The 23,372-nt window shown below is 46.8% G+C and overlaps 2 protein-coding genes across 5 annotated transcripts in view; one reads left to right on the forward strand and one right to left on the reverse strand.

Annotated features, from left to right (window-relative positions):
- Positions 1-1,031: 1,031 nt before the first annotated feature.
- crym (crystallin, mu) lies at positions 1,032-23,280 on the reverse strand. 4 transcript variants are annotated; one of them, XM_086001048.1, is made up of 9 exons: positions 23,186-23,280; positions 18,633-18,910; positions 12,566-12,713; positions 8,563-8,625; positions 6,902-7,003; positions 6,073-6,256; positions 3,783-3,904; positions 2,781-2,865; positions 1,032-1,876 (listed from the first exon to the last, which is right to left on the reverse strand). In XM_086001048.1, exons 2-9 carry the CDS (start codon positions 18,890-18,892, stop codon positions 1,800-1,802), a joined length of 1,041 nt encoding a protein of 346 aa, XP_085857174.1. In that variant the 5' UTR covers positions 18,893-18,910; positions 23,186-23,280; the 3' UTR covers positions 1,032-1,799. The 4 variants fall into 4 exon arrangements, 3 of the variants coding, with proteins under 3 accessions (XP_085857174.1, XP_085857173.1, XP_085857175.1); XM_086001047.1 differs by having other exon boundaries at positions 23,136-23,268; XR_015079981.1 differs by having other exon boundaries at positions 1,788-1,876; positions 3,841-3,904; positions 23,136-23,268.
- LOC147110757 (kelch-like protein 24) overlaps positions 22,750-23,372 on the forward strand; it is a 56,719-nt gene continuing 56,096 nt past the window's right edge. The window contains exon 1 of the mRNA XM_086001044.1: positions 22,750-22,816. The gene's annotated coding sequence lies outside the window, so the exon portion shown is untranslated. The remainder of the gene's footprint in view (positions 22,817-23,372) is intronic.

A 23,372-nucleotide genomic window follows, 5' to 3' on the forward strand; every position in this document is an offset into this window, starting at 1 on the left:
TGGTGAGAATGTGGAACTCGCTACCACAGGGAGTGGTTGAGGTGAATAGCGCCGATGCATTTAAGGGGAAGCTCGATAATCACATGAGGGAGAAAGGAATAGAAGGATATGCTGATGGGGTGAGAAGAGGGGGTGGGAGGAGGCTCGTGTGGAGCATAAACACCGGCATGGACCAGTTGGGTCGAATGGCCTGTTTCTGTGCTGTAAATTCGATGTAATTCTAATCACCGTTGTTCGTTCCATTGATTTTCTGATGTGAGGGATCTCACATTCAGTTCATCTCTCCTGAAGATGCAAAGCCTAACCTGGACCCTAACCATAATATGATGGACATTAACCTACCCCTGACCTGTGCAAGAGGTGCCCTTATGGCCTCAGCCCCTCCAGGAGTTATAACCCTGAGCTGGCGCTCTCACAGCTGGTGATGCAGCCGATCTGTCTTCATATCTCTCGCCGTTCCTCTGCCATTAATAAATGGTTATCTGTGCTGTGTAGAATGTTATAAGGGGCTGGATTAATTCATGCTCAAAAGAGCAAAACGCAATGTTGCTAATGGACACCTAGTCTAAATGGACCAAACCAGGCAGTCTAGTTAAGGACAATAATAAATCAAAAGGAAAAATAGAAACCTGGAAATTCCATTGTCCGGCAGAATTCCAGGAGAAACAGCTAAAAACCTCTGGGCTTTCGCCAGTCTTCCGCTGATGTTACGTTGGGAGCTTGTGCTTCACAAGGGAATCCAGCTTCCAGTTATGCCACATGATCCTTGATTAATCCCATTACCTGTCAAGAGGGAAGTGTGAACAGTCTTCTCCATGTCTTCCCAATTTCACCACAACTGGGCCCTCATCTACAGACCCTTCTCTGCATTCCTCACTGCACACAGCTTCCTTCATTCCACCTCATCACAGCCTCTTCCAATCACTGCCAGATTGTATCACTGGACCATCAATCAGTCCCACGCTAACAAAGACCTTGTTAAAATAAATCTTCACTCCAATCAGGAAAGGACAGTACTAGTACAAAACACAGGGAGTTAAGGCTTTTTATTTGTGTTTGATCAAGGCAAATGCAAAATCAACTGGTAGTCACATTAATAACTTCTGTGCTGTATCATTCTGTATGATTCTATAAAGGTGATGAAACCAAACACAACAACAACTTGCATTTATACAGCACCTTTAACATAGTAAAACATCCCAAGGCACGTCACAGGAGCATTCTCAAACAAACTTTGACACCGAGCCACATAAGGAGATATTAGCGCAGATGACCAAAAGCTTGGTCAAAGAGGTGGGTTTTGAGGAGCGTCGTAAAGGAGGAGAGGTGGAGAGATTTAGGGAGGGAATTCCAGAGCTCAGGGCCTAGGCAGCTGAAGGCACGGCCGCCAGTGCTGGAGCGATTATAATCAGGGATACACAAGAAGCCAGAATTAGGGAAGCGCAGACATCTCGGGCGGGGGGAAGGGGGGGGTGGTTGTGCGGCTGAAGGACATTACAGAGATAGGAAGGGGAGGCTAAAGGAGGGATTTGAAAACAAGGATGAGAATTTTAAAATCGTGGCGTTGCTTAACCGGGAGCCAATGTAGGTGAGCGAGCACAGGGGTCACATAATAAATATAGCTAACTGATACTGTACTTGTACACGATCGGAGGAGCTTGTTAACTTGTTACCACAAGGCTTGTGTTTTCACAGACTGAATTAAATGCATAATTAATTTCTTTAAGCTCTCACATTTGGATTCCACATCATCTGATTCAGTGAAACGATTTTCAGTCAAAGTGAATTTTTTTTTAACGTTATGATTTCTGTTTATTTTTGACTTCCCAACAATCGTAAACCAGCTTTGCTGTAACCGTGTCCTCAATGGCCATTCCTGGAAGAAATGAACAACACAAATAAACTTTAGCACTCGAAGCTTCATTTAAGCAACTGGACTGACTGACTTGGCGCAGATTCCGTGCACTCGCCACGTCCATTCTTGTGCTCATCAAGGTGCTGCCAACAGTACAAAGGCAAAGGCAGACTCGCTGGTCCTTTCTACAGTTTAAAAGATGGCTTTGCAGCAGTTCTGTCTTTTCCCAATGTCTCGTGGGGTTATCCACTGACTCACACAAAGCAGCAAGTCCCGGGCTCAATCCCCTAAGTCTGTGCTGATCCCACTGGCCTCGGTGTCCATAGGATGCAAAATCAGCCAGATTCCTTGCCCCTGATCGCCAGCGACCCCTGCTGGAAGCGTGTGGAAGGCCAGCTGAGGAGAGATCAGGCTTGGCTGCGATGCTCCAGCAGTTGAATAACCTGCTGACGCGCTCACACACACAAAAAAAATCACAATTTGGAGGGCGAATGATGCCTATGAAATGATACCTCAGAAAGCAGTCAAAGTGGAAATAAGACTGGGGTTATACTGCACTCTGTGGGTCAATGCAAGGCCAGAGTTATACTGCACTCTGTGGCTTGACACAATGCAGTTTTCGTATAGCATGAAGCAAAAGCTTCAGCATAACTGACCCATAAAACACACAGTTAAAGAAGACTCCGTGCTATCACTGCTGGATTGAACAGCAGGTTGTAGTGCGTTTCAGTGAATTATTTATTCTGTAACGCAAAACTGCAAAAATTAAGCAAATTCTACAACGGAATAAAATGTGTTCCAAAGTTACTACTTTTTTGACTCAGTTAGAAACTGTATTGAACCTTTCACCACAACACAGAGCACCAGTGAATGAGGAGCTCTGTCCTGTCATCAGCTCCCTTAATAATGGCTTGTTTGTTCTTACCCAATGATTTGAAAACAGTGGTCCTCTCGCACAGAGCAGGTTTGGTTCCTTTCACTACTTCTCCCAGTTCTGCAAAGATCTCCGCCTGTGAGATGAATTGAAAAGAGGCTTTGATAAATGGCTGCACTCTTTGTTCAATGACCATCGATCAACAAATTCCTTACAATTAGAGATTGTTTATGGTTTTAATTGAAAGCAGTTAAATCCAACAAGTGGCAATTGAAGGGCAGTTCAATGCTTGGATACAATCAGGATTCCACTTTAGTAAGCACGAGTTTGGTAATACATATTACAATCTTACTAGAACTTCTCTTTTGAACCTTACTGCAGTCAATTTTTTTCTGCCTTGACAATTTTGTCTCCTTATCTCCTTCTGGTTCCTTGCTCAAGTGGCCATTCTTCACGTGTGAGCCACAACAGTTGTGCCTATTCGACTACGGCGTGCATCACCATCTGTTCTCACTGGAGGGCAACACTCCAGCGATGAAGGAGGGAAGGGGAAGGGAAGGGGGCAGGGTGTCACTGACTAGTGATCAGGAGCAGGAATCCTGACTGATATTCCCCTTTCCCAATCGAGGGGCACTAAGGCCACCCCCAGCACTACTAGTGCCATCCCCGAACAGCATCAGACAACTCGTCTCGAACCAGGAACTGAGCTTCCTGGTCTGTGCGATTCAGAAACTCACTGAGGCACCATGTGAGCTCCTGCGTTCGATTCTGCGGAATATGATGGGCGATTAAACCCATGGGATGTATCAGAATCAGTATCAGAGAGTAGGTTCTTTTTTTAAATGATTTCCATGGCAACACAGCAGAGCGAGGAGGAGGGTGGATTCTGCGTGATCTCAGCTGGAGATCCCCAAGCAGGGAGCTGGAAGGGGAAGTAAAGAAACAATGAGCTGAATGCAGTGTCCTGCAGCCTTCAGATCAGCTAGAGGGTTAAGAGCTCGGTAATAACATCAGACACCAAACAAAGTCCAGAACCAGAGTGAACTGCATTACGCCTGAGAGTATGACATCTCCCGACTCCCTCACAGCTGCCTCTCTGCTATCCACGTACAGGACAGCACTCTTCATCAGCCCATCATCCAGCTCCCTCCAGTCTGGTCGACAAGCTCCAACAGCTGAAAGGTTAAACAATGCACCACAAATACATATTAGACGATTCAACTGGGGAAATTTTACAGCTCTTTAACAACCAGCTGTTTTATGAGCTTTCCCCCCTCCCCCACAGACCTTCAGAAGGTCATGGGTTCAAGCCCCGCTCCAGAGACTTGAGCACATAATCCAGGCTGACACTCCCAGTGCAGTGCTTGAGGGAGTACTGCACTGTCGGAGATACCATTAAACTGATCCTGTAGTTCAGTTAGATGTTAGAGGTTCCAGGGCACATTTCAAGAGGCGCAGCAAGTTGTCCTGGCCAACATTCATCCCTCAGCCAACACCATATTAGCTTGCCGCTCGTTTCATTTACTGTTTGTAGGATCTTGTTGTGCGCATATGTTGCTTCCATGTTTGCCTACATAAGAACAGTAACCACACTTTATAAATACTTCATCGGATGCAAAGCACATTGGAAGGTCCTGAGGATATGAGAGGAGGATGAGGAAGAAGTGGGAAATAAAAAACAGCAGGATCTGCACACACAGAGTCCTGGGATTGAATCCGGAACAATCAGCAGGATTTGAACACCCCAAATCCTGGGATTGAGCCAATCATGGGTGAGACAGGTACCCAATGCTTTTGTGATGAGGTTTTATGCCTTTGAGACACACAAGTCCCTTCACCCCCAAGTTATTGTAATGTTTCCTTAAGTTATGCTTTTGAAAACAACCCCAAAACCTTTTGTATAAATTCTCAACACGCTGACTCCGAAAAGAAACACTAAGGTAAATATTTTCCAGCAACTTCTAAAGCCTCTGGTCCCGTGAGGTTGTTCCTCTTTTGGTAGCACCAATCAAAAAATAAACAAATAAACTGTAACTAATAGAATTTTAAATAAATGTTAACAAATCAAATCAGAATTTGGTTATTCAAATCAATTATGCACTCCAGTCCCCGCAGCGCCCACCGGTCGCGGAAGTCCTCGAGCGTGCCGGCGGACACCGCGTGCTCCATCTCCAGGGCCACCCGGGCGCGAACATGGCCGCGGAAGAGAGGGAGGCAATCTGGCCGGACGACCCCCTCGACTGCCCGCTGCCTGGACCAATTGATGGCTTTCTTAGCCAGGCCCAGGAGCAGACCCACGAGGAGGTCCTCTAACCCGCCCGCTCCCCTCCGCACCGGGTGACCGTAGATCAAGAGCGTGGGACTGAACTGCAACCAAAAATCGAGGAGCAGCCCCTTCAAATAATGGAAGAGGGGCTGCAACCTCTCACGCTCAGCGTAAATGTGAAAAACGGACTCCTCCAGGCCGCAGAACAAACAGGCGGCCTGGGAGTCCGTGAACCTACTTAAAACTATGTTGCACGGGACTGCTCCGTGCAACACCCTCCAGGCCAAGTCCCCAATAGAACAGGGGAGGACTCCCGCATAGAGAGCCCTCCATCGGGGACCTCCGCCTCCGCCGGAAGGCAAGACGGCACACCACGGCGTGTCCGGACGGCAGGCGAAGATGACAAAGTGGAAAGTGTGCAGGAGCAGCCCGTACAGGAAACACCTCTGTGCGGAATGAAAAGGCACGGAGGGTATTTCCTCGAGACGGCTCAAGTTATGAGGCGCCGGTTCCCGAGGGGAGTTTCGGGGCTGGGTGCCGCTAAGGAATTCTGTCCGAACGGGGGAAAGCTCGGACGGGATCGCCCCACACGCTTGAGCCGCCTCGATGCACAGTTTCGCTTTTATCGACTCGATGGCTTTGACCGCGAGCCGGATGTTGGCCCAAGACATGCGCCGCGCCAACTCCTCCGGTGCCATCCAGCCCGCTCCTCCGCCATCGAGCAAGTCCCCGACTCTAGTCACCTTGCCAGGCACAGCCCTGCGTTCCGCCAGCCACCCGAACCCGCGGACGTGGAGGTGCGGATTCCTGAACAGCGGCTCCCGAAGGACAGCCGCCATTCCTGACGGGGGAGAGCTCCGCCTGGAAGCGACGTAGTTCCAAACCCATAGCAGTTCCTGGTAGAAGACAGGCAGCTCCCGCAGGCTGGCACGCGTGCCGCCCACTTTCACAAACAGGAGCTGCATGTCATAATTGAGGCCATGCAGCTGGCGGAAAAAATACGCCGCCAGCGCACACCATCTTGGAGGATTCTCAACGTACAGGTATCTCTGCAGCGCCCGTGAGGTTGTTACGTACCATTAACGTGGGCTCCGGGCTTTACCCACTCTCCATGCAGGACGGGCTCCGTTGCCATGGTGACTGTTATCACCACATCAGCACCAATAACAGCTTCTTTGGCTGATGTGCACACCTGGACTGGTCCCTGAACTCTTTTAGCAAACTTCTCGGCCCGCTCTTGAGTTCGGCTCCACACTTTCACCTGCGATGATCCAATCAATGAAGCAGAAGTCATTTTAGTTGAAATAGAGCAGATAAATAAACGGTTGAGGTACTGGGACTCTTTCCACTGGAGCAAAGCAACCAAGAGGAGATTTAACTGAGCTCGTTAACATTACAACAGGAAGATTATTTCTTCTTGCGATCCCACAAATAGTAATGAGATAAATGACCAGAAAATGAACAATCGCTGTGTTTAATTCCCTCTGTGTGCTGCTATTTGTCTTTACATTTATTTCCGTCTATGCTATGTTCATGTAGTTGACCCTTTCATTTTATATGTGCTGGGAAGAGTGCACTAATGTATTAATGTGCTAAAAATAAAGCAAATTAAATTGTGCACGTTAATTAATCAAAATTCACACAAGCGACCCTAATTAACTCCATTAAAAATTTAAAATCTGAGATCAATAGATTTCTGCTGGTCAAGCGTAATAAGGGGTGTGGAGCCAAGGCGGGTGGATGGAGTGAGGACACACACCAGCCATGATCTCACTGAATGGCGGAACAGGCTCAAGGAGCTGAATGGCCTCCTCCTGTTCATATGTTCATGTTGCATCTCTTTCCACACACACACACACGTACGTGAAAGATGGTACAAGGGAAAAGGGAGAACTTGTAAAAGTACCTGCTTAAATGGAAACATTTGGGTGAAGATTTTGTAGTGGCTCACGGCTTCGCACCCAGCTCCCAGAATACATAACACATCCAGGTTCTGCCGCTTCAGGTACTGGATCAGAATGGACAAAACCAAGAGTTAGACCAGGAATCTGAATTGAACAAAACAGCTTCCGTGTTCCTCTCTATGAGGTAGCAGGGTGTATGATATGTGACAACCCTGGAGACTGGCGTCCTGAACTGCAGTGATCTGTCCCAGTCTGGCACATATTCCCACAGCTGTCATTAAATTGAGAAAGGAATAATTTATGTGCATTATGTACCTGAAGCACTCCGCAAACAAGCTTTGAAGCGTAGTGACTGTTATCCAAGGAGACCCAACAGCCATTTTGCACACACAGCAAGATCCTAAACAGCCATGAGATGAAGCACCAGTTAATCAGTTTATGGCGGTGTTGGTTGTGTTGGCCCAGGACACCGGGAGAATCTCCCTTGCTCGTCTTTGAGCCATGTTATCGGATCCTTAACGTCCACCTGAACAGGCAGACGAGGCCCCGGTTTAACATCTCACTTGAAGGAAGGGTTCAGTTGACATCCTGCATGAATGTCATCGGAGCCCCCAGTTTAGGCTGGGCTCCCACTTCACTCTGCTGTGTATAGTTTCTCGCAGAGCCAGTAGTTATAGTTCTTATAGTGGAATGATAACTTGTGGGACTCCCTCAATGGCACAGTGGGGAACTGCCTCACTTGGTCTACACAGACGAGGAAGGTCCAGGTTTAACCTCTGGTCTGTGTTGCGTTTCCTATCTCTGCCACGGTGGCATTGGGGAATCTAAATTGGCCTCAGCACCAGTGAGCTAGGGAGAAGAAAATTCAGATAGACCTGCTGCTCCAGATTGTTATCCTTGGTGCAAATGCTAACATGTAACAACATAACAACTTGCATTTATGTAGCGCCTTTAATGTAGTAAAACGTCCCAAGACGCTTCACAGGAGAGTAATCAGACAAAAATGGACTCAGAGCCGCATAAGGAGATATTAGGATTGGCCTTGGACACAGAGGTGGGTTTTAAGGAGCATCTTAAAGGAGGAGAGAGAGGCGGAGTGGTTTAGGGAGCGAATTCCAGAACTTAGGACTTAGGCAGCTGAAGGCACGGCTGCCAATGGTGGAATGATGAAAATCGGGGGATGCGCAGAGCTCTCGGAGGGTCCAGGCAACGTTCCCTATAAGCTGCATGATCACACGATCGAGCAGCTCTCTGCCAGTCCCGCACAGCCCAGGACCGGCTTTTGCAATGTTAAAGAAACTATGAATGGGCTGCGCAGCCCCTTAAAGGGACCGCGCACCCAAAAAAAATTACGGGGAACATTGGTTGTGGGGCTCAAGGAGGGTACAGAGATAGCGAGGGGCGAGGCCGTGGAGGGACTGGAAAACCAGGATGAGAATTTTAAAATTGTTAATGATGTGTAAGGTGAGGTTAGAAATAGACTTGAATGTGATGTCCTCATTGTCAAGCAGCCTGCCAACATTCACTAAGCTCACACATGAATGACCACTTCGATGATCCATAGCGCAAGGTGTCCTCAGGAAATGAGGGCAGAAACTGAATCAAAACCATTCTCCATTTAGTGTGGGGATTTTCCACACACACACTGCCAATTTTTCATTACCTTAGTTGCTATGGCAGAAACTGCGGCAGTTCTCTTTTCAGTGATCACTGCTCCATCCATTACCTACAGAAACAACACGGAGGAAAGTAAATCGCCCTTCAACAGATTGTGCACAGCACAGTCCCCATTATCAGCACTCCAATTATCCATCCGCAGTTTTTGTGGGAAAACTCTTGCTTCTATCCCGTTAACCCCAAACCCCTCCTGTCTGTCGCCAGTTAATCCCGGAGCCCAAGAAAAATTAAGCTCAGTTTGTTTTAGACTCATCTTCATCGTTGTACCAAATGTGCAAGATCAAAACTGAGCTCTCCACCATCCTCCTATTTCCATTATTGAAGAGGGGTCCCCTCCATTTTGGCAAAAGATGGAGGTTCCAATGTACCAAACTTTAAAATCAGAGACTGAAAGGCAGCTTTAAATGCTCCATAAAAACAGGAGTGCAATTGTTGATTCCATATCTACAACTCTTCCCTTGCGGAACAGTGTGAAGTAGTGGGAGGATTTGCAGGCTGATTCACAGTCTGACAGGCCGGAGCATACACAGGAGTGGAGTATACACAACTGTTACATACTGACTGGAGAGATACAGGAGTGGAGAATACACAACTGTTACATACTGACTGGAGAGATACAGGAGTGGAGAATACACAACTGTTACACACTGACTGGAGAGATACAGGAGTGGAGAATACACAACTGTTACACACTGACTGGAGAGATACAGGAGTGGAGAATACACAACTGTTACACACTGACTGGAGAGATACAGGAGTGGAGTATACACAACTGTTACATACTGACTGGAGAGATACAGGAGTAAGAACATAAGAACATAAGAAATAGGAGCAAGAGTCGGCCATTTGGCCCCTCAAGCCTGCTCCGCCATTCAATAAGATTATGGCTGATCTGATCTTGGCCTCAACTCCACTTTCCTGCCCGCTCCCCATACCCCTTGATTCCCCTGTTTTTCAAAAATCTCTGCCTTGAATATATTCAATGACTCCGCCTCCACAGCTCTCTGGGGTAGAGAATTCCAAAGATTCACGACCCTCAGAGAAGAAATTCCTCCTCATCTCCGTCTTAAATGGGCGACCCCTTATTCTGAAACTGTGCCCCCTAGTTCTAGATACCCCCACGAGGGGAAACATCCTCTCTGCGTCTACCCTGTCGAGCCCCCTCAGAATCTTACATGTTTCAATAAGACCCCTCTCATTCTTCTAAACTCCAGTGAGTATAGGCCCAACCTGCTCAACCTTTCCTCATAAGACAACCCCTTCAACTCAGGAATCAACCTAGTGAATCATCTCTGAACTGCCTCCAATGCAAGTATATCCTTAATAAGGAGACCAATACTATACGCAGTACTCCTGGTGTGGTCTCACCAACGCCCTGTACAGTTGTAGCAAGACTTCCCTACTTTTATACTCCATTCCCCTTGCAATAAAGGCCAATATTTAATTTGCCTTCCTAATTACTTGGTGTACCTGCATGCTAACTTTTTGTGTTTCATGTACGCGGACACCCAGATCCCTCTGTACCGCAGCATTCTGTAGTCTCTCTCCATTTAAATAATATTTTGCTTTTTTATTCTTCCTACCAAAGTGGATAACCTCACATTTACCCACATTATAATCCATCTGCCAAATTTTTGCCCACTCATTTAACCTATCTATATCCCTCTGTAGACTCTGTGTCCTCCTCACAACTTGCTTTCCCACCTATCTTTGTACTGTCAGCAAATTTGGCAACAGTACACTTGGTCCCTTCATCCAAGTCATTAATATAGATTGTAAATGGTTGAGGCCCCAGCACTGATCCCTGTGGCACCCCACTAGTTACAGTTTGCCATCTTGAAAATTACCCATTTATTCCGACTCTCTGTTTTCTGTCAGTTAGCCAATCCTTTATCAAGTCTAATATATTACCCCTAACACCGTGAGCTCTTATCTTGTGCAGTAACCTTTCATGTGGCACCTTATCGAATGCCTTCTGGAAATCCAAATACACTACATCTACTGGTTTCCCTTTATCCACCCTGCTCGTTACATCCTCAAAGAACTCTAGTAAATTTGTCAAACATGATTTCCTTTTCATAAAACCACGTTGACTCTGCTTGATTTGTATTATGATTTTCTAAATGTCCTGCTATTACTTCCTTAATAATGGATTCCAGCATTTTCCCAATGACAGATATTAGGCTAACTGGCCTATAGTTTCCTGCTTTCTGTCTCCCTCCTTTCTTGAATAGGGGAGTTACATTTGCGGTTTTCCAATCCATTGGGACCTCTCCAGAACCCAGGGAATTTTGGTAGATTACAACCAATGCGTCCACTATCTCTGCAGCCACTTCTTTTAAAGGATGCAGGCCATCAGGTCCAGGGGACTTGTCAGCCTTTAGTCTCATTAGTTTGCCTAATACTTTTTCTCTGGTGATAGTGATTGTTTTGAGTTCCTCCCTCCCTATAGCCCCTTGATTATCAATTATTATTGGAATGTTTTTAGTGTCTTCTACCGTGAAAACTGATACAAAATATTTGTTCAAAGTCTCTGCCATTTCCTTGTTTCCCATTATAAATTCCCCAGTCTCATCCTCTAAGGGACCAACATTTACTTTAGCTACTCTCTTCCTTTTTATATACCTGTAGAAGCTCTTACTGTCTGTTTTTATATTTTTAGCTAGTTTACTCTCATAACCTATCTTCTCTCTCATAACCTATCTTCTCTCTCTTTATTGTTTATTTAGTCATCCTTTGCTGGTTTCTAAAAATTTCCCAATCCTCTGGCCTCCCACTAATCTTTGCAACATTGTATGCCTTTTCCTTCAACTTGATACCATCCTTAACTTCCTTAGTTAGCCACGGGTGGTTCATCCTTCTCGTAGAGTTTTTCTTTCTCACTGGAATAAACTTTGCTGAGAGTTATGAAATATCTCTTTAAATGTCTGCCACTGCTTTTCTACCATCTTACCCTTTAATCTATTTTCCCAGTCCACTTTAGCCAACTCTGTCTTCATACATTTGTAATTGCCTTTATTTAAGTTTAGGACACTAGTTTCAGACACAAGTTTCTCACCCTCAAACTGAATTTGAAATTCAATCATGCTATGATCACTCTTCTCTAGAGGATGCTTTACAATGAGATCATTAATTAATCCTGTCTCATTACACATTACCAGATCTAAAATAGCCTGCTCCCTGGTTGGTTCTACAACGTATTGTTCTAAGAAACCATCCCGAATACACTCTATGAACTCGTCCTCAAGGCTACCCTTGCCAATTTGATTTGTCCAATCTATATGAGGATTAAAATCGCCCGTGATTATTGCAGTACCTTTCTTACAAGCCCCCATTATTTCTTGATTTATACTCTGTCCTACAGTGTAACTACTGTTAATGGGGTCTATAGACTACTCCCACCAGTGACTTCTTTCCCATACTATGTTTTATCTCCACCCAAACTGATTCTACATCTTGATCTTCTGAGTGGAGTATACACAACTGTTACAGACTGACTGGAGAGATACAGGAGTGAGGTATACACAACTGTTACACACTGACTGGAGAGATACAGGAGTGAGGTATATGCAACTGTTACACACTGACTGGAGAGATACAGGAGTGAGGTATACACAACTGTTACACACTGACTGGAGAGATACAGGAGTGAGGTATGCACAACTGTTACACACTGACTGGAGAAATACAGGAGTGAGGTATACAGAGCTGTTACACACTGACTGGAGAGATACAGGAGTGAGGTATACACAACTGTTACACACTGACTGGAGAAATACAGGAGTGAGGTATACACAACTGTTACACACTGACTGGAGAGATACAGGAGTGAGGTATACACAACTGTTACACACTGACTGGAGAGATACAGGAGTGAGGTATACACAACTGTTACACACTGACTGGAGAGATAAAGGAGTGAGGTATACATAACTGTTACACACTGACTGGAGAGATACAGGAGTGAGGTAAACAGAGCTGTTACGTACTGCCTTTAAGATGCCATTGCTCGGGTCAAACAGCAGCACCGTTGCATGATGAGAGGAAGCAGAAGAGCTGGTCATTTGATAAAATCTGACTATTTTTGTCACCAAGGCATCGTCCTCCTCACTGTACGCTGGCATCACTCCTAGAAACCTGAGCAAAGTGTAACCCTGAGTTCAACTGCTCAACAGAAAAAGAGAGGAGGTGAATATTTACACGCAGCAGAAAATATTCGACGAGTTGCACTAATTACTGCAACCAAACTGGCACAAACATTGCGTGAACAACCTGTTCAACTCCAAAACGATCAAAGCATGCCTAGGGGTTTTGGCAGCAGTGGGAGGAGGAGGGGTGGGGGAGGGGAGGGGCGGGGGAGAGGGGAGGGGGGAGGGGAGGAGGGGGAGGAAATGTGGAGAGGGGGAGGGGAGAGGCGGGGAGGGGAGGAGAGGTGGGGAGGGGGAGGGGCGGGCGCGAGAGGGGAGGGGAGGTGGAGATTGGGAGGAGGTGGAGTGGTGTGGAGGGGAGGAGAGGTGGGGAGGGGGAGGAGAGGGCAGGGGAGGGGAAGAGGTGGGGAGGGGAGGGAGAGGGGAGGGTGGGGGAGGGGAGGAGAAGTGGGGAGGGGGAGGTGTTGGAGAGGTGGGGAGGGGGGAGGGGGAGGGGAGGAGAGGTGGGGGAGGGGAGGGCAGGGGAGGGGAGGAGAGGTGGGGAGGGGAGGGAGAGGGCAGGGGAGGAGAGGAGGCGGAGGGGGTGGGGAGGTAGGGAGGGGGTGGGGAGGTAGGGAGGGGAGGGGAGGGAGGAGGGGGAGGAGGTGGGGCGGAGGGGGGAGGAGAGGTGGGGAGGGTGAGGCTTGGGGGGAGGGGGGATAAGAGGTGGGGAGGGGGGATAAGAGGTGGGGAGGGGGAGGAGAGGTGGGGAGTGGGAGAGACACTTTCACTTGCTCCAGGACGTGAAGAATTTCAACTAACACCTCATGACAGCATGAAGTATAAAATAATCTGCAGTACTTGCTGCAGGGAGGTGGGCTGTGTCTAATCACGGTTACTCATATGCATGGCACCATAACTTGCGATGGGTAATAACAGTGAACGAACAGCGTTCGCTGTTATTACCCCTTGAAACTGACCGCAACTTCAGGATGTAGCGCATGTACATCTTACTGTGGAAATCCTGAAGTTGTGGTTAGTCATTCACTGCCCCGACACTGGCTGCACTGTGCCCCCCTCCCACCCCTAGCCGGCAATCAATGTAATCAGGGAAATCAGTGAAACTGATGAAAACTTGGGCTTTTCCACGGTAATATCACTGTTAAATACTCCATTAAAAGTTAGACCTTGTTGAATAAGTGTAACTGGGGTTTTAACAGTGTATTGACTGCTAAACAAAGGTTATGGCCCAGAAAAAATAATTTTAATTTTGTGGAGTGTCAAATTTCTCCATTATGATAAAAATATTAAGAAATGTTTAAAAAAATTGTTTTAAAAAAAAGTTTGTTCGTATTTATTTCAGGTTTACCTTACCCTCGTGTGAGAGCCCCAATCTATATTTAGCTCTCTGTAACATTTTTTAAAAGTCTGGATAAAAGCAGCTTCTCATTTCCTGGCTCCCTGTCAAGTGGGAATTCTGCATTGTGATTGGCTGCTCAGACAGCTTGTTGATGTCACAGCAGTTTGCAAAATGGTATTCCCACTAAACAGCACTGACCTTAGCTTCACGTCAGAAAGGCCGAATTTCTCGCCACAGAGATCGCGAGATGTTCATGGGAAGCTTTCTTCGGGGCCAGTGGTGAAAATTAGGGGCCAATATGCCCCCTCTATCCTAGAAACATAGAAACATAGAAGATAGGAGCAGGAGTAGGCTATTCGGCCCCTCGAGCCTGCTCCGCCATTCAATGAGATCATGGCTGATCATCCAAATTCAGTACCCTGTCCCTGCCTTCTCCCCATATCCCTTGATCCCTTTAGCCTTAAGAAATATATCTAACTCCTTCTTGAATATATTTAATGAATTGGCCTCCACTGCCTTCTGTGGTAGAGAATTCCACAGGTTCACCACTCTCTGGGTGAAGAAATTCCTCCTCATCTCAGTCCTAAATGGCTTACCCCTTATCCTTAGACTGTGACCCCTGGTTCTGGACTCCCCGGCCATCGGGAACATCCTTCATGCATCTAGTCTGTCCAGGCCTGTTAGAATTTTATAAGTTTCAATGAGATCCCCTCTCATTCTTCTAAACTCCAGTGAGTATAAGCCCAATCGACCCAATCTCTCCTCATACGTCATTCCTGCCATCCCAGGTATCAGTCTGGTGAATCTTTGCTGCACTCCCTCCATGGCAAGAACATCCTTCCTCAGATAAGGCGACCAAAACTGCACACAATACTCAAGGTGTGGTCTCACCAAGGCCCTGTACAACTGCAGCAAGACATCCTTGTTCCTGTACTCGAACCCTCTCGCTACGAAGGCCAACATACCATTTGCCTTCTTAACCGCCTGCTGCACCTGCATGCTTACCTTCAGCGACTGGTGCACAAGGACACCCAGGTCTCGTTGCACTTCCCCTTCTCCCAATCTATTGCCGTTCAGATAATAATCTGCCTTCCTGTTTTTGCCACCAAAGTGAATAACCTTGCATTTATCCACATTATACTGCATCTGCCATGCTTCTGCCCAATCACCCAACCTGTCCAAATCATACTGGAGTTTTTCGGCATCCTCCTCACAGCACACACGCCCACCCAGCTTTGTGTTGTCTGCAAATTTGGATATATTACACCTAGTTCCCTCATCTAGATCATTTATATATATTGTGAATAGCTGGGGTCCTAGGACCGTTTCCTGCGGTACCCCACTAGTCACTGCCTGCCACTCGGAAAAAGACCCGTTTAATCCAACTCTTTGCTTCCTGTCTGCCAACCAGTTCTCTATCCAAGTCAGTACGTTGCCCCCAATCCTATGTGCCTTAACTTTACATGGTTACATCCCCTCTACCCTGGGATGTGAGTGAGAGTGTGAGTGAGTGATAGTGTGAGTGAGAGTGAGTGAGAGTGAGTAAGGGTGAGTGTGAGTGAGTGAGTGTGAGTGAGAGTGAGTGAGAGTGAGTGAGAGTGAGTGAGAGTGAGTGAGTGAGTGAGTGAATGAAAGTCAGTGAGGGTGAGTGAGTGAGAGTAAGAGTGAGTGAGTGAGTGAGTGAGAGTGAGTGAGTGATAGTGAGAGTGAGTGAGTGAGAGTGAGTGAGGGTGAGTGAGAGTGGGTGAGTGAGCGAGAGTGAGAGTGAGTGAGTGAGTGAGTGAGAGTGAGGGTGAGATTGAGTGAGTGAGAGTGATAATGATTGAGTGAGAGTGAGTGAGTGAGAGTGAGTGAGTGAGAGTGAGTGAGAGTGAGTGAGCTAGTGAGTAAGGGTGAGTGAGAATGAGTGATAGTGAGAGTGGGTGAGAGTGAGTGAGAGAGTGAGTCATAGTGAGAGTGGGTGTGAGTGAGAGTGAGAGAGAGTGAGAGTGACAATGAGAGTGAGTGAGTGTGAGAGTGAGTGTGAGAGTGAGTGAGTGAGAGTGAGTGAGTGTGAGTAAGGGTGAGTGTGAGTGAGTGAGTGTGAGTGAGAGTGAGTGAGAGTGAGTGAGTGAGTGAGTGAGTGAGTGAATGAAAGTCAGTGAGGGTGAGTGAGTGAGAGTAAGAGTGAGTGAGTGAGTGAGTGAGAGTGAGTGAGTGATAGTGAGAGTGAGTGAGTGAGAGTGAGTGAGGGTGAGTGAGAGTGAGTGAGTGAGTGAGTGAGAGTGAGGGTGAGATTGAGTGAGTGAGAGTGAGTGAGTGAGAGTGAGTGAGCTAGTGAGTAAGGGTGAGTGAGAATGAGTGATAGTGAGAGTGGGTGAGAGAGTGAGTCATAGTGAAAGTGGGTGTGAGTGAGAGTGAGAGAGAGTGAGAGTGACAATGAGAGTGAGTGAGTGTGAGAGTGAGTGTGAGGGAGTGAGCGAGAGTGAGAGAGTGAGAGGGTGAAAGTGGGAGTAAATGAGAGTGAGTGAGTGTGAGTGAGTGAGTGAGATAGTGAGAGTGGCTGAGAATGAATGAGTGAGTGTGTGAGTGAGTGAGAGTGAGAATGAGTGAGAGGGTGAAAGTGAGAGTAAATGAGTGCGAGTGAGTGAGTGAGATAGTGAGAGTGGCTGAGAATGAATGAGTGAGTGTGAGTGAGTGAGTGTGAGTGTGTGAGTGAGAGTGAGTGAGTGAGATAGTGAGAGTGAGTGTGTGAGTGAGTGAGAGTGAGTGTGTGTGAGTGAGAGTGAGTGTGTGAGTGAGTGAGAGTGTGTGAGTGAGAGTGAGTGAGTGAGATAGTGAGAGTGGCTGAGAATGAATGAGTGAGTGTGAGTGAGTGAGTGTGAGTGTGTGAGTGAGAGTGTGTGAGTGAGAGTGAGTGTGTGAGAGTGAGTTTGAGTGACTGAGAGTGAGACTGAGTGAGAGTAAGTGAGAATGAATCATAGCGAGAGTGGGTGAGAGTGAGTGTGAGTGAGAGTGAGCGAGAGTGTGAGTGAGTGGGTGAGATAGTGAGTGTGAGTGAAAGAGTGAGAGTGAGTGAGAGTGAGTGAGTGAGTGTGAGTGGGTGAGTGAGTGTGAGTGAGAGTGAGTGAGTGAGAGTGAGTGAGTGAGTGAGTGAGAGTGAGTGAGAGTGGGTGAGTGAGTGTGAGTGAGTGAGTGAGAGTGGGTGAGTGAGTGAGTGAGTGAGAGTGAGTGAGTGAGAGTGGGTGAGTGAGTGAGAGTGGGTGAGTGAGTGTGAGTGAGAGTGGGTGAGTGAGTGAGAGAGTGAGAGTGGGTGAGTGAGTGAGTGAGAGTGAGAGTGAGTGAGTGAGTGAGTGAGAGTGGGTGAGTGAGAGTGAGTGAGAGTGAGTGAGTGAGTGAGTGAGAGTGAGAGAGTGAGGGTGAGTGAGTGTGAGTGAGAGTGAGTGAGAGTGGGTGAGTGAGTGAGTGAGTGAGAGTGAGTGAGTGAGTGTGAGTGAGTGAGTGAGTGAGAGTGGGTGAGTGAGTGAGAGTGGGTGAGTGAGTGTGAGTGAGAGTGAGAGTGAGTGAGAGAGTGAGAGTGGGTGAGTGAGTGAGTGAGAGTGAGAGTGAGTGAGAGTGGGTGAGTGAGTGTGAGTGAGAGAGTGAGTGTGAGTGAGTGAGTGAGTGAGAGTGAGTGAGAGTGAGAGAGTGAGAGTGAGTGAGAGAGTGGGTGAGTGTGAGTGAGTGAGTGAGAGTGGGTGAGTGAGTGTGAGTGAGAGTGAGAGTGGGTGAGTGAGTGAGTGAGAGTGAGAGTGAGTGAGTGAGTGAGAGTGGGTGAGTGAGTGTGAGTGAGAGTGAGTGAGTGAGTGTGAGTGAGTGAGTGAGTGCGAGTGGGTGAGAGTGAGTGAGAGAGTGGGTGAGTGTGAGTGAGTGAGTGAGAGTGGGTGAGTGAGTGTGAGTGAGAGTGAGAGAGTGAGAGTGAGTGAGTGAGAGTGAGTGAGTGAGAGTGAGTGAGTGAGAGAGTGGGTGAGTGAGTGTGAGTGAGAGTGAGAGTGGGTGAGTGAGTGAGAGTGGGTGAGTGAGTGTGAGTGAGAGTGAGAGTGGGTGAGTGAGTGAGTGAGAGTGAGAGTGAGTGAGTGAGTGAGAGTGGGTGAGTGAGTGTGAGTGAGAGTGAGTGAGTGAGTGTGAGTGAGTGAGTGCGAGTGGGTGAGAGTGAGAGTGAGTGAGAGAGTGGGTGAGTGTGAGTGAGTGAGTGAGAGTGGGTGAGTGAGTGTGAGTGTGAGTGAGAGTGAGAGTGAGTGAGAGTGAGTGAGTGAGAGTGAGAGTGAGTGAGTGAGAGAGTGAGTGTGAGTGAGAGTGAGAGAGTGAGAGTGAGTGAGTGGATAGAAAACATTGACCGTTTTGTAAAGATGGCAGTAGTGGATTGTTCTGTCACTGTGAGTGTTTGTGTCTCCGCTCCGATCTGTGATGGACAACGGCCAGCAAACGTTTTGCAAGAAGTCCGCGTTTCTTTTGAAAATAAAAAGATAAAAGATTAGTCTAAAAATGTGCGCGAGCCCCCTGTGTCAGATCATGGCCTGGGCTGTCGGGATGCGTGTTTAACGTGCTTACCCCTTGTAGTTGGCCACCGGGACCGTGCTCCGAACCGGCTGCACCACTCCGCCACCGCCCTCGCTCGAGAAGTTGGCCAGAGCTCTCTCCAGCACTGCGAGCAGCTCGCTGTCCCGCAGAAGCTGCTCGATCTCCTCGGACCCCATGTAGATCGGGTTCTCGGCCATTGCGAGAGGGCAGCAGGGACCCTGCTCGATACGTCCCGGGTTTTGAGAGCTCCTTACTTTGACTGTCAAATCCTGGCACTCTGGTTTATTCATTAACCCAGCAGCCTGGATCTAGAAAACAAGCAAGCAGAATATGCCAAGTATTCTGCTTAAACATTAGCTTTTTGATACATGGTTTAATAACATGCCACCCAGCGCACTCACCCAATTAACCATTGGGGCAGCCTGTTTGCATTTTTCTATAAAACTTTACAAACTATTATTATTTTTTTTTTAAATGGATACCATGAGGTTTAAAGATATGTTTCATTTTTGTAAAGAAAAGTAGGAATAAACTATAGGAATTTGGTGATAGCAATGGAAAATAATGACATTATTTGCATCATGTGTCAGTCTTGGCTCTGTGGGTAGCACACTCTTCACTGAGTCAGAAAGTTGTGGGTTCATATCCCACTAGTCCCACTCAATGACTTGAGCACAAATTTCTGACTGACAGTACAGAGGGAGTGCTGCACTGTCAGAGGTGCCGTCTTTCAGATGAAATGTTAAACCGAGGCCCCTTCTGCTCTCTCAGGTGTTCCCACGGCACTATTTCAAAGAAGAGCAGCGGAGTTCTCCCCGGTGTCCTGGCCAATATTTATCCCTCACCCAACATCACTAAAACAGATTATCTGGCCATGATCTCATTGCTGTTTGTTGGGAGCTTGCTGTGTGCAAATTCGCTGCTGCGTTTCCCTACATTGCAACAGTGACTACACTTCAAAAAGTACTTAATTGGCTGTAAAGCATTTTGGGAGATCCTGAGGTCATGCATGGTTCTATATAAATGCAAGTTCTTTTTCATAGACATATGTCTGTGTATACAAGATGGAGCCAAGAGGGCAGAATCTTTCCAAGTTATTAACCTAGGTGGTGGAGCAGAACTGTTGGTAAGGAATGACACAATAGCTATCAAAAGGATAGACATGAAACAGAACAGGAGGTGTGCAGCGGTAATAAAGGTAGAAATGAGTCGTGATAAAGGCGACATGAGCTAAACAAGGAGAGAGCAAGTTGTTCAGACAAGTAAGAGAGGCTGTGACAATTATAATTATTGTAAGTTAATAATCACAGGGGAATTCAATTCATGGCTTTACGCTAAAATGTAGAGACAGTCTGAAATTCTTGGTAGATTTTCACCCCAAACGTTGCTGATTTGAAAGCATGTTGTCAGGGATTATTGCTGATTTGACATCACAATAAATGTATTGGCATGTAAACTGGGCTAAAACTGCTCCAGCATTTTATCAAAAGCATTTTATCAGTCATTAAAGGTTGTGAATTGCAAGGCAGAAAATGACAATCATATTGATGTACTTATAGAGCTCCACTACATATAGACTGCACTCCAAACTTAAGTCTACTTTGGAAAAAGATAAACTAATTAATCTTCCTGTAGCTCACATCCAATTTAAACTGATTTTTTTTACTTAAGCAATTACTAACTGCATGTGAGTTAATTTAGTACTGTTTAAAACATTTTTCTCTCCCTCAATACAAACAAAGGCTTAGCTTAATGAATGGGTTTGCAGCATTATACGGGGCGAATAAGCTTAATTGTATATAATTAACACATGTTTATGGAAGTGTATATTTAAATTTAGGGTTGTTATATATTTAGAAGTAATGTTAATCACAGTCATGTAGTAACATATGGTACATAATACTTATCCTTTTATACTTCACTCACCACGTATATTACTTGGATATATCTTTATGTCAATTTATGTTCATGAAATTACAAATAACTAACCTGGTGAAATGAAATACATTGAAGCAATCTGTGATTCTGCAAATTGTAAAGGATGTCTTTACATATAAACGTAAAATTTATTTTTAAATTATTCAATTTTTAAGTTTTCATTTGAAAATGAAGGCCCACACCCAATAAATGAACCTGTCTTTCTTTCTATTCTACTTTCTGACTGGCCTCCTGGGCATTTCTGACTTTTTTCTGTTTTAAATGCTCCATTTGTCCAATTGTATTGTCTTGGTGCCATGTCACATATTCATTCCTTCATTACAGGCAGGTTGGAAAATATCACCAGTAACTGTTAAGGATGTTGAGACACGAGAGAGGATTGAGTGCAAATTCACTCGGATACTGCCTGGTGTGAGGAAATACAAATAGAAAGAATTTTTAAATTGCAGTTGTTTTCATTACAGCAGAGGTGATTATGGGATGATTTGATAGAGGTATTTAAAATGTATGAAGGGATGAGGTGGAGTTGATAGAAACCATTTCCAGTGATGGGCGGCTCTAGAATGAGGGGACATCGAGATAAGATTAAATGTAAGAGATTTAGGACAGAGAGCAGGAGAAACCTCTTTACACAGAATGTTGGAAATACCCTCCGTGCCTTTTCATTCTGCACGGAGGTGTTTCCTGTACGGGCTGCTCTTGCACACTCTCCACTTTGCCATCTTCGCCTGCCGTCCGGACACGCCCTGGCATGCCATCTTGCCGTCTGGCGGAGGCGGAGGTCCCCAATGGAGGGCTCTCTACGCGAGAGTCCTCCCTTGTTCTATTGGGGACTTGGCCTGGAGGGTGTTGCATGGAGCAGTCCTGTGCAATATGGTTTTAAATAGGTTCACGGACTCCCAGGCCGCCTGCTTTTTCTGCGGCCAGGAGGAGTCCGTGTTTCACGTTTATATGGAGTGTGAGAGGTTGCAGCCCCTCTTTCACTACTTGAAGGGGCTGCTCCTCGATTTTTGGCTGCACTTCAGTCCCACGCTCCTGACCTTTGGTCACCCGGTGCGGAGGGGAGTGGGCAGATCGGAGGACCTCCTTGTGGGACTGCTCCTGGGCCTGGCCAAAAAAGCCATCAATTGATCCAGGCAGCGGGCGGTTGAGGGGGTCGTTCGGCCCGATTGCCTGCCTCTCTTCCGCGGCCATGTTCGCGCCCGGGTGGCCCTGGAGATGGAGCACGTGGTGTCCACTGGCACGCTTGAGTCCTTCCATGACCGGTGGGTGCCGCGGGGACTGGAGTGCATTATCAATTCGGACAACAAAATTATAATTTGATTTGTTAAGTTTTATTAATTTACAGTCAATTTGTTTATGTACCTATCAAAAGAGTACACAGAATGTTGTGAGGCTGTGGAATGCAACAACAGCAACTTGGATTTATATAGCGCCTTTAATGTGGTAACACGTCCCAAGGCGCTTCACAAGAACGTAATCAAACAAAACTTGGCCATGTCAGCATTTAAGAACAAGTTAGATCGGGGGTCGAAGGAAAGGGGAATAAAGGGATATGGGAACAGGGCAGGCACACGGGCTATTGCTCATGTGGAGGATAAACACCAACGTAAACTGGTTGGGTCGAATGGCCTGTTTCTGTGTTGTAATTCTATTACATTAATCTTGCATATAATTGTTTTTACACAGCACGTTGTTATGATCTGGAATGCGCTGCCTGAAAGGGCGTTGGAAGCAGATTCAATAGTAACTTTCGAAAGGGATTTGGATAAATACATGATGGGGAAAGATGTGCAGGGCTGTGGGGAAAGAGCGGGGGCAGTGGGACTAATTGGAGAGCTCTTTCAAAGAGCCAACACTCCTCCTGTGCTGGAAGGTTCTAAAAAGAAAGATTTGCATTTATATAGCACCTTTCACGACCACCGGACGTCTCAAAGCGCTTTACAGCCAATGAAGTATTTTTGAAAAGGAGTCACTGTTGTAATGAGTGACAGGGGGGTCACATGCAAGATGGACCAGTAACTGGATTGTATCTCACTCTTATCCTCCTGTCATTAGGGCTATTGCTCATGTGGAGGACAATGCATCATATGTGAGATTCTTTGATTCTGTGCCGAGTCAGTATATTATTTTTTTGCAGAGCTCCCCCTGTCGGAGGGCTCTGGAACTGTATGTGCGCGCGAGGTGGGTGGAGCTAAATTGGCGGAAATAAGAGCTGGCCGGCGATTTCCGTTTCCGGACAGGGTCGCCTTGTGCCGAGTGTGAGGCGCAGCCAGGTAGGTGCGCTGGGTGATTGACAGCTCCCCGGACTGACACTGACCTGGGTTGCGCTGCTCCGCTCACAGTGCGCGCCTCCAGTCCGCCCCGGCTTCCCCCTGTCAATCGTCTTGCAAATTCACTGAGCGACACCCCAACTTGTACTTACCGTTGCAAAAAAAAAATGAAAAAAGGTGTTCATTGAGCATTTGAGAGCCGCCCCATCGGGCGCAATGCGCGGGGAGGGCGGTTTTGGGCCGGCGAACGGTGTCACTCTGTAGGGGGATTGAGCCCAGTGTCAGCGTGTATCTGACGCGTATGGGCTCAGGTGCTGCTTACCTGTTGCACCGAGACCTTTGTCAACGATTCCACCTTCATCACCAACTCACCCAGCAGATTGAATGCTGCACTGCGCTGCAAAAACTGCCTTCCTATGCATGCCTGATGGCTTATTACCGAAACTGGGTGTGCTGGTAACGGCGTTCAGCTGCATTCATCAATAGTAACTAATGCCTTGTATTTGTTGACGCATATGTCGTTAGATAATGTTATTCTCTTCCATCCCCATGTGAAAGT

Source organism: Somniosus microcephalus, chromosome 11, assembly GCF_052327205.1.
Source record: "Somniosus microcephalus isolate GS21.2 chromosome 11, FLI_Smic_1.0, whole genome shotgun sequence".
Taxonomy (NCBI): Eukaryota; Metazoa; Chordata; class Chondrichthyes; order Squaliformes; family Somniosidae; genus Somniosus; species Somniosus microcephalus.